Source organism: Hevea brasiliensis, chromosome 10 (genome assembly GCF_030052815.1).
Source record: "Hevea brasiliensis isolate MT/VB/25A 57/8 chromosome 10, ASM3005281v1, whole genome shotgun sequence".
Taxonomy (NCBI): domain Eukaryota; kingdom Viridiplantae; phylum Streptophyta; class Magnoliopsida; order Malpighiales; family Euphorbiaceae; genus Hevea; species Hevea brasiliensis.
Genome location: NC_079502.1, coordinates 67,521,330 through 67,530,653, shown reverse-complemented (window position 1 = coordinate 67,530,653; position 9,324 = coordinate 67,521,330). Strand labels below are relative to the sequence as shown.

Below are 9,324 nucleotides of genomic sequence, written 5' to 3'. Positions count from 1 at the left end.
ATAATATCTTTTTATATTATTAACAGCAATTATTTTATGTTAGTTTTATAGGAAAAAATTAATTTTACTGTAAAATTTTTACTGTTAATTTTAATATTCATTGTAGTCACTTTATTTCTTAATTAATCAATTATTTTTTATCAATAAATTTTGAATAATATACATATAATATTAAAATTATTAAAAAAATTATTATATATACATATTAAAGGGATTTTAATTATTTTGATTATGATATATTATGATATTCATAAAGATATTCTTAATTGTAAAAAATAAAATAAAATTTATTATTTGGTTATTCATTTTGAATTAAATATTATTTTTTCTAAAAAGAAAAGCAAAAGGAGGAAAGGCAATACAATGTCTTGTAATCAGGAGGTGGAAAGGGCCAGTAGAAATCTTACAGCAAAGCCAATTGAATTCATTATTAAATTATAAACATAACAAGAGACTACTGAGCTTCTTGCCGCCTTTTTGGTCAAATCCACAGCACCTTAAACTGTTTTAAATACCCATTTCTCATCTCCATCATTTCCTCACCTTCTTCTACGCAACAATTTTTCTTCTTTCCTTAAATTACCCATTTACAGAAATTGCAAAAAATGGAGCTAGAACAACCTATCATGCCAAGAGAAGAGACCCCAGTTAGACTGAGATCATCATCAACCACAACCAAAGCTAATGCAAGAACTAGCTTAGCTACAGCTGGAGGTACAGGTAGCTCTTCCTCTTCAAATTCCAATGATCTTTGTCATCGCTCCGTATCTTTTCGGACTCTGGAGATGGGTGTGCCCAAGAGTATTTCTTCTGAGAAAAGACTTGCTTGGTTGCGCTCTCAAATCGTGGGCGGTGATGTAGAATTTGATTCTCCCTTTGGAAAACGAAAACTCACCTATGCTGATCATACTGCCTCCGGCCAGTCTCTTCGCTATATTGAGAATTTTATCATTAACAATGTTCTTCCCTTCTATGGTATTTACTCATTAATTCCCTTCTTCTTCTTCTTCTTCTTCTTCTTCTTTTTTTATTTGCATATTTTTGAATTTTTGTTGCTTTGACTTTGTATATGGTTACCAATAAAATTGTTTGAACTTGAAGTATTATATATTGATATGCGGCTTTCATGATCTATCAAACTATGGAAAGGAAATATTCTAACTTTTTAGTTTTATTTTACTCCGTTTAATGTTGAATGGATATATACATATATAAGTATGTTTTATATATAAAATTGATGGGTTCTATGTATAATACGTATTTTTTGACTTCTTGATCTCTAATCAACCGATTTAGATAAAATTTTCTCATGCCATTAAATGTATATTTATTTTGTGTCTTGTTTAAAATTTGACAATAGTTTTCTTTTGGTATATTTGTGTATTATTTGAATTTGAATCTCAATTAAAATTAACAGTACTAAAAAAATATTTTCAAATTTAAAAGAAAATATGTATATTGTTTTTCTGACTGGTAGAAATGTGCTTATTATATATAGGGAACACTCACACTTGCGATAGTTACGTGGGGCATAGAACAACCAAAATGTTACAAGAAGCAATTAAATACATAAAGAAGAGCTTAGGTGGTGGACAACAGGATGCAATTATGTTCTGTGGCTCAGGCACCACAGCAGCTATTAAACGTCTGCAAGAGGTAATGGGCATAGCTGTGCCCTCCATTCTCAGAGACAGGCTAATTAAATGCATTACCAATGAAGAAAGATGGGTAGTCTTTGTTGGCCCTTATGAGCACCACTCCAACCTCCTTTCATGGCGACAAAGCTTAGCTGAAGTTATAGAGATTGGCATAGATGACAATGGCTTAATAGACATGGAATCTCTACAGAAACAACTTCACATTTATAGAAATGCCAATCGTCCAATTTTAGGGTCGTTTTCTGCTTGTAGTAATGTGACTGGGATTGAGTCAGATACTCGAGGAATTGCCAGGCTTCTTCACCAATATGGAGGTTTTGTGTGCTTTGATTTTGCAGCAAGGTACCAACTCATAACTTCATTGTTTAATTATTTTTTTTTATACATTGCTGCTGGATGTTTTGGTGTTGAACATTTTGTTTTGTGTGATTATTTATCTATAAAGTGGGCCTTATGTGGAGATTGACATGAGATCTGGGGAGATTGATGGGTATGATGCAATTTTCCTTAGCCCACATAAATTTCTTGGTGGGCCTGGATCGCCTGGAATTCTTCTGATGAGTAAAGCTCTCTATCAGCTGAGATCTTCTGCACCATCTACTTGTGGAGGTGGAACTGTTTGTTATGTCAATGGCTTCAATGAAAAGGTAAGTCCATTTGTTCTTAGAGGTTTGGTTATGTTGCATCTGGATTTATTGAATTTTAATTGATGAAGAGACAAGAAAAAGAAAAAAAAAAAAAAGAAAAACCTATAATATAACCAATGAGCTTTTACCTTAAAAGTATTAGAGTCCTTTTGTTAAATGTGAGATTTTGAATTCGAATATCAATCGATTGTATAAAAAAGAAAAATAAAATAATATAATTTGAGAATTCTTTGGATAGTAGGAAATGCAACAATTATTGATAAGAAATAGAATATGCAATTAATTTTTGCAGGACACATTATATTTGGAAGAGATAGAGGAAAGAGAAAATGGTGGGACTCCTCAAATAATCCAAACAATCAGAGCAGCATTGGCTATCTGGGTTAAAGAATACATTGGCTACCAAATGATTGAAAAACAAGAAACCTATTACATAAAAAAGGCATTAAATAGGCTTATGTCCAACAAGAACATATGGGTTTTAGGAAACACAAGTGTCAAGAGACAAGCCATATTGTCCTTCCTCGTATCTTATACTACAAACTCTTCCTCGAGTGAAATTGAAGAAGTTGAATCTAGCGAAGGAAAGGAAAGAGATCTTTACATGTGGGCAGAGACAGGGAACAAGAAGGATAAGCCTCTTCATGGAGCTTTTGTTGCATCTTTGCTTAATGATTTGTTTGGCATTCAATCCAGAGGTGGGTGTGCATGTGCTGGACCTTATGGTCATGTTTTGCTCAACATCAGTGAGGCTCGATCCCTTGCTATCAGATCTGCCGTACATAAGGTAAAATATGACAAATGGTTAAATTGATAAAAGGACCCAATAATTAGTAAAATCAAATTTGAGACTTTAATATATATATATATATATATATATATATATATATATATATATATTAAAGTGTGAAAAGCAAATTATTAATTTTAACATAATGGAGAGAATAAATAGTGAATTTTAATTATTATGGAATGGCATTGACAGGGATATCATGGAGTAAAGCCAGGATGGACAAGAGTTAGCTTCCCATACTACATGCCCAATGAGGAATTTGAGTTCATTCTAGCAGCTCTGGAATTTATAGCTATTTATGGGCAGCGATTTCTTCCTTTATATCATTTCAATTTCAAAACTGGAAGCTGGTATTTGAAGAAAAAGGCATTTAAGAACCTAGTTGTAGGAAAACAGAAAAACGCCAACAGCATTAACGACTTGCCGCTTGCTGGTGCTAATGAGGGTGGGATTATCATCAGTAAGCACAAATCGTATTTAGAAATGGCCAACCACATCGCAAGTTTTCTTCCCAAATTCCCTTCTCCGCGTACGCTTCCAGAAAATTTAGACTATGATCTTCTATACTTTCGAGTCTAGTCCCCATTCATATCTTTGTATGATATACTATGTTTTTTTCTGATTGAGTTTATCGAATTTATAGCAAAGTTGTTTATAAGCCCTGAGCACTATTCTTTTCCTAAATAAAATTAAATGTTTGCCTTCCCCTCTTGTATTTTGATGAACCTTCTTTACCCTTTTCTCTCTCTCCATAATGCTGTTTTCGCAACTTGAACCTGTAACCTCCGAATCATAAATAGAGCAATTTTACTATTATACCAAGGCCATCATATTTACAGTTGATAAACTAATAACACAAAATTTGCTGCACAAATAAATGTTTCATTTAATCTGTCATTTGTAATTGGTGCTAAGAAAAATTAAATAATACATTCCCTGATTTACTTTTTTTTTTTTAGCAAGAACTTGTTACTTTAGAGAAACTACAAAACGGATTTCAAGATTTACAAAGATTAATAGTTTTTCTAGATTTAACTAAGCAAGAAAAAGCTGCAATTATTAGATGCTAATTCATATAAAAACCATCTCTCATCTTATAGAAGAATATGAATACAGAAACATAACAGTCATGGCAGCAAGAATGTAGTTATGGTCTCAAAAATATGAAGTTAAAAGCGTTAAAAAGGAGAAAATTAGGAAATAATCACAGGAAGAAAGATAGTTATTTTTACATTAAATTCTTGATCCCTACACCATGCAACATAGACGTTTCCAAACTGAAATTGGGCTGGTCTGAGTGCCCTTGAATTGGATATTTTTACCCAAGCATGGAAGTTTATGGAATGAACACTCGACTCTAAAGGCAAAATAAAAGATTAATCAACAAAAGCAAAGGCAGAAGCTGCTCTTCTAGCAACTATCTGGTATTGTAGCCAATTTTGCAACGAATGAAATGGAGGCCTAACACTACCAATCAAAAAGAGGGATGAGGACTTAGGAAGAAAAATTCAGGAGGAAAATATGTTGCAATCTAGAATTTCAACTCCTATGCATATAGAACAAGTCTATGATAACTCTCTCTTTAAAATTAGGTGGTGGAACCAGGGAAGAAAAGATGAATATATGGTGCCAACACCATATTCTTAGACATTTCTTATATGCCACCAACCACCAATAAACAAAAATAAAATGAGGTTTCAGATGGAACTGCATACAAGATGGGAGGAGAGAGGCAATGGAACTGCATTCTGACCACCAAGAAAAAATGAATTGTCTTCAAAGAAAATGGCTGGCCATCAAAAGTTGTGGCTTCTCATTGTCTTCCTCAATCTCCATTGAAGCTTCAGCTTTTATTTCTTCAATCCTTTTATCCCAAATACCATCTATGAGCTTCCAGGTTTCATCACTGATAATTTGAGTCTGTCATCAACCCATTCGAAAAATAATCAAAAGATGACAGAGTCAGCATCACTAGCATAACAAAATTTAAGTTGGCACAGAAAAATTCACAGAACAAATTTTCACTTACCTCCATGGGGCGGGGAGCACCAAAGGTTGAAAAGCCAACATTTCCAGGTGCAAATGTAACTCTCCCAGGAAGTGTAATCCCATGCATACCCCATCGTCCAGCATAAATTAGGGCTCCATATTCATCAACAGGGCTCACAGCAGGCTGAATAATGAAAAGAATACAAAATCAAGTACACTGCAATCATCACAACTTTCAGCAGGGAAATCTTCTAAACCATTAGTACTTTGCTATCCAGAAACTGTACTACAATGAGCAAACCAAATGGCGAATACCAAGACAGGAGAAAAGTCTCCCATAAACCTTAATTCTTTAAGCTACTTTCCAGAAAACTGAAATGAAGGTAACCTTTGCTAGAACAGTGAACTAGTCAGCAGTACCAAACTATAAAAGTGGAACACTCAATCAAAGCAAGACGCTAGCAGACCACAAAATAGTGTACTTAATATATATATATGCTTCCTGACCTAGCATTTTTAATTGTAACATGTGTTGCAAATAAAAATGTGCATTGTTGCAAATAAAAATGTGCATTGACGCTAGGACAAGAAGCAATTAAGAATAATCATTATTCTCCATGAAGCTCAAGAACTTACTTGAGGTATTCGTGGAGCACTTTTGTATATATCCCAAATTTTGTCAGCTTTTATCTCTCCCTTCTCAAGTAAAATATCTGTGTGAAGGAAAGGCATCAAGCTAGACATATTACTATTTTATACATACAACTAGCTTCTTTATGTCAAACTATAATTTATAAAACACAAGCTTCATTTGTGCATTTAGTCTAACAAAAACACCTCTGTGGTTGGTCTCCCACAAATGTATCATGCAAGGAATGGCTCAAATTCAGTGAACAAGTAAAATGTTAAAAAATAAAGACAACTAAAATGACCTGTAATTGTCTGCACAGCTGAATGGTATTCTCTCAGCACTGATGAACATTTTTCAACAGCATAACGCATGTATTCATCCCGAAGTGCTTCAAGTTTTGCTGCAAGCTGTAGTAAAAATAAAATGATAAATGCAATAAGTTACTTCAAAAGCTCTCATGAACATGCATACCAAGATTGCAACAGATTCAATAATTAGATCTTAAAATTGTACATTGGGGACAAGATCACTATGATTCCTGTAGAATGCTTTCCCAAATGCTGTCATCCCAGTCTGAAGAATCAAACGCTCTGCAAGCCTTGAAGCTTCTAATGTTGCTTTTGCAGAGATCCAACACAAATTGTTTGCCCCAAACATCTCCTCCTCAATTACTCTAGCTACATAATAGAGAAATCAGGGAACCCTATTAAATTCATCAAAAACATCAATGAGAGAGATAATACATAAGCCATGTATTATCATTCAGCAACCTAATTTTACATCTGCCTTGGACTTAAAGAGATAAGTGAGTTTTGGCTTTGCCGTTCCTTCCGAAAATTTGCTATGAAAGCATTTGGTTCATGACATATTTATGACCCCTTTTTGGTGGTAATAAGGTTAGATCTTTATTCTCCATGTTGTTTTGTGTTAGTTATTGAAGTTAATTGATATATGGATAAAAATCATGGATTCAATCTCTTTATTTGATGTAGTTATGCTTATTAGTTAGCATTTCATGGATTCAAGTCCTTGAACATCTTTTCTTTCAGTGCATTTTGCAATTTTTACAATAAGTTTTGTGTAGAGATAGGCAGTAACCATTTTGTTATGACTGAAATGGCCCTGCTTTCATTACACTATCATGATTGAGGAGGTGGCATAATTTAAATATATGGTAATCAATTCGCATGAAAAGATAATAGAGGGGAGGGCCGGTGTGGGTGTGGGTATGGGGGAGGAGGAAATAAGAAGTACCTTTTGAACTTATATCTGCAAAGCAAGGCAACAAAGTAGCTTCAATATGATGACCTTCATATAACAGCTGTTATATAATGTAATAACCTTTGTATGAAACCATGCTCAGTGATTAGAAGATACCAAATGGCAGTTTAGATGTAGAACTCCTATTGCAGTCATGAGGATTTTCCTCCATTGTCCATATTAAAAATTTTTCACCCAATTCTTCTTTCCTTTATCTGTGGCACTTTCTACTCTTATTTCAATTAATAGAAATTAAATAATAATTGGTATATCAATAATTAATCATTCAGAATTTTGATTATTTATTTTGTAGTTCAAATAATTAATCATTGATGATCTTGATTATTTCTTTTGTAGTTCAACTATACCCTAACCCACTGCCCAAGTGATAAATTGACCCAAACTTTAAGCGGACAAAAACAATTTCACTGAAATGGGAAACAAAAAATGGTTTTTGGGCTTGCATCTCTGAGAACCCATAAACAAAATAAAATTGAAACACAAGTTCTTTCTTAAAGAAAAGATATTTTGACTTTCAATTACCTAGGAAAACAGTGCTTCCACTAACAAAATGTGTCTTTCAATTCATAAGACTTTCTCTAAGCCTCTAACTATTCTAAGTTAGAGACAGGCAAACATGCGTACAAACGGAATTATCTTCATCAGAACCAAATTCTATGAAAGCTATATCTAACTGTCAAAATTCCAATTCACCAAAAAATAAAATATCCAGATGTTACGCAAAAATGCTAACTAAATTCTAAGACCTATACCAAACAATTCATCTGAACGTCTCTCCATCTGTGGTAGGAAGAATATGTCTAAACCAAAACTAAGGACAATAAAAAGTAAAAACATTACCCCTAAATGTAATTGAAGATAATGCTGTAAAATATAAGTTTAGAATTATGTAACTTACGAGAGCATGCACGCACTATAGCATTCACATAATCTGATTTCCTTGCAAAAACCCTGCCGGCAGTTTCTGCATAGTGCATGTTTGGCTGGCTATGGATAGAATTTATATGTGTCTGCAGAAGATACACTTAAAAATGTAATTGACGTGCATTTCACCACTTAAACAAACATAATACATCATGAGAGAATCCAAACATATCCTTTCAATGACCTCTGTAAAAGGGTGATAGGGATCAGGAAAATAGCACGCAAGAACAGCAACAGCTGCTTCCCGATATGCCAATCTTAATTTTAATTCCTGTGGAATTTCAGTACTATCTTCCTGGCCTGTTTCAAAAGTTCCTTTTTGCTGCATAATCAGTAACAAATGCATAAAGAAAATGAGTGTGTTGGAATAAAAAATGAGTTTCACAATAAACAAAATTAAATAAAATTAAAAAATTAAAAAAAAAAAAAGGAAATTTGTCCACAGATACACTAACGGGAGTAGGGGAGGAGTTAAGATAAGGCAACACAAACCCTCTTCAAAGCCTCTAGAAGTTCTTCTCGTCCAATGGAATCTAAATCCTTCCTGGCTGTTAAAATTCCAGCTTCATTCCTACAATCAGTTCAGGAAACATTAACCTCTTTATACTGATAAAACAATAAAAAAGGATTATCCATCAGGCAACAAATACAGTATATTCTGCAGCTCTGCTCCTGTAAAATCTTCTGTCAACTCCGCAATTTCCAGAAGTAAAGCCTCCTTTTCCTGCTCTGAACGGAAAAATTTATTTCTGGCATGCACCTGCACAAGTTTGATCTCAGTGATGATTATAGTGTCAATCTGAACAACATTTTTGAAATGCCAATTACACTTAAAAGAATATATATACCTTTAAAATTGCCAATCTGCCATCTTTAGATGGCAAACCAACTCTTATAATCTTGTCAAAACGACCCTTTCTCAAGAGAGCAGGATCAAGAATGTCAAGTCTATTTGTTGCACCTATAACTAGCACCTGACAAGCCCAAGTTTAGCAATGAATGAAAAATATATATAATCTCCAATCCACAAGAAATATAACACAGCACACCTGAGATGTAAATTCTTTAAATCCATCCATCTCCGTCAGTATCTGAAGGAGGCCTTGCTCTCTCTCAGCACCACCCTATACAAAAATTCCATGTTAAAGTCATATGCATTGAATCAGGCGAGAGAAACTATCATTTGTAGAAAACAATGACATGTTCAAGATATATGTATTGACTAACTGTCATTATTATTTGATATTTAAAACTAATATTTCATGCATCCCTTTAATTATCACATCTCTTGCATGTAAAATAGATTAATCACACCTTATCTTTAAATTATTATTTTTCTCACCACTTTTGGTAAATTTAAAAAAGTTAAACGTATATTTTCAAACACATGGCATATTTCCA

General features: G+C 33.5%; 2 protein-coding genes across 4 annotated transcripts in view; one reads left to right on the top strand and one right to left on the bottom strand.

The window, feature by feature from the left end:
* The first annotated feature begins 526 nt into the window (after positions 1 to 526).
* Positions 527 to 3,920, top strand: LOC110666033 (uncharacterized). Its single transcript, XM_021826368.2, has 5 exons — positions 527 to 975; positions 1,499 to 2,000; positions 2,104 to 2,305; positions 2,598 to 3,092; positions 3,291 to 3,920. Exons 1-5 carry the CDS (start codon positions 606 to 608, stop codon positions 3,675 to 3,677), a joined length of 1,956 nt encoding a protein of 651 aa, XP_021682060.2. The 5' UTR covers positions 527 to 605; the 3' UTR covers positions 3,678 to 3,920.
* The window catches only part of LOC110666032 (probable inactive ATP-dependent zinc metalloprotease FTSHI 4, chloroplastic), a 33,382-nt gene continuing 26,770 nt past the window's right edge, over positions 2,713 to 9,324 (bottom strand). For 2 of the 3 annotated variants that reach the window (XM_021826366.2, XM_021826367.2), the window contains 11 exons: positions 8,973 to 9,047; positions 8,772 to 8,897; positions 8,574 to 8,683; positions 8,416 to 8,494; positions 8,108 to 8,245; positions 7,898 to 8,009; positions 6,232 to 6,395; positions 6,020 to 6,125; positions 5,724 to 5,800; positions 5,128 to 5,271; positions 4,169 to 5,018 (listed from right to left, as the gene is read on the bottom strand). In XM_021826366.2, coding sequence (XP_021682058.2) covers positions 4,875 to 5,018; positions 5,128 to 5,271; positions 5,724 to 5,800; positions 6,020 to 6,125; positions 6,232 to 6,395; positions 7,898 to 8,009; positions 8,108 to 8,245; positions 8,416 to 8,494; positions 8,574 to 8,683; positions 8,772 to 8,897; positions 8,973 to 9,047 — 1,275 coding nt within the window. In that variant the 3' untranslated portion in view covers positions 4,169 to 4,874. Of the gene's footprint in view, positions 3,079 to 4,168; positions 5,019 to 5,127; positions 5,272 to 5,723; positions 5,801 to 6,019; positions 6,126 to 6,231; positions 6,396 to 7,897; positions 8,010 to 8,107; positions 8,246 to 8,415; positions 8,495 to 8,573; positions 8,684 to 8,771; positions 8,898 to 8,972; positions 9,048 to 9,324 lie in introns of those variants that run through there. The other variant, XR_002497087.2, reaches the window with a different exon arrangement.

Excerpts from the sequence above, each read along its gene's own strand:
- LOC110666033 (XM_021826368.2), top strand. The coding sequence starts at position 606 with ATGGAGCTAGAACAACCTATCATGCCAAGAGAAGAGACCCCAGTTAGA. Across the intron at positions 976-1,498 it reads CAATGTTCTTCCCTTCTATG|GGAACACTCACACTTGCGAT; the intron begins GTATTTACTCAT and ends TATTATATATAG. Across the intron at positions 2,306-2,597 it reads TCAATGGCTTCAATGAAAAG|GACACATTATATTTGGAAGA; the intron begins GTAAGTCCATTT and ends TAATTTTTGCAG.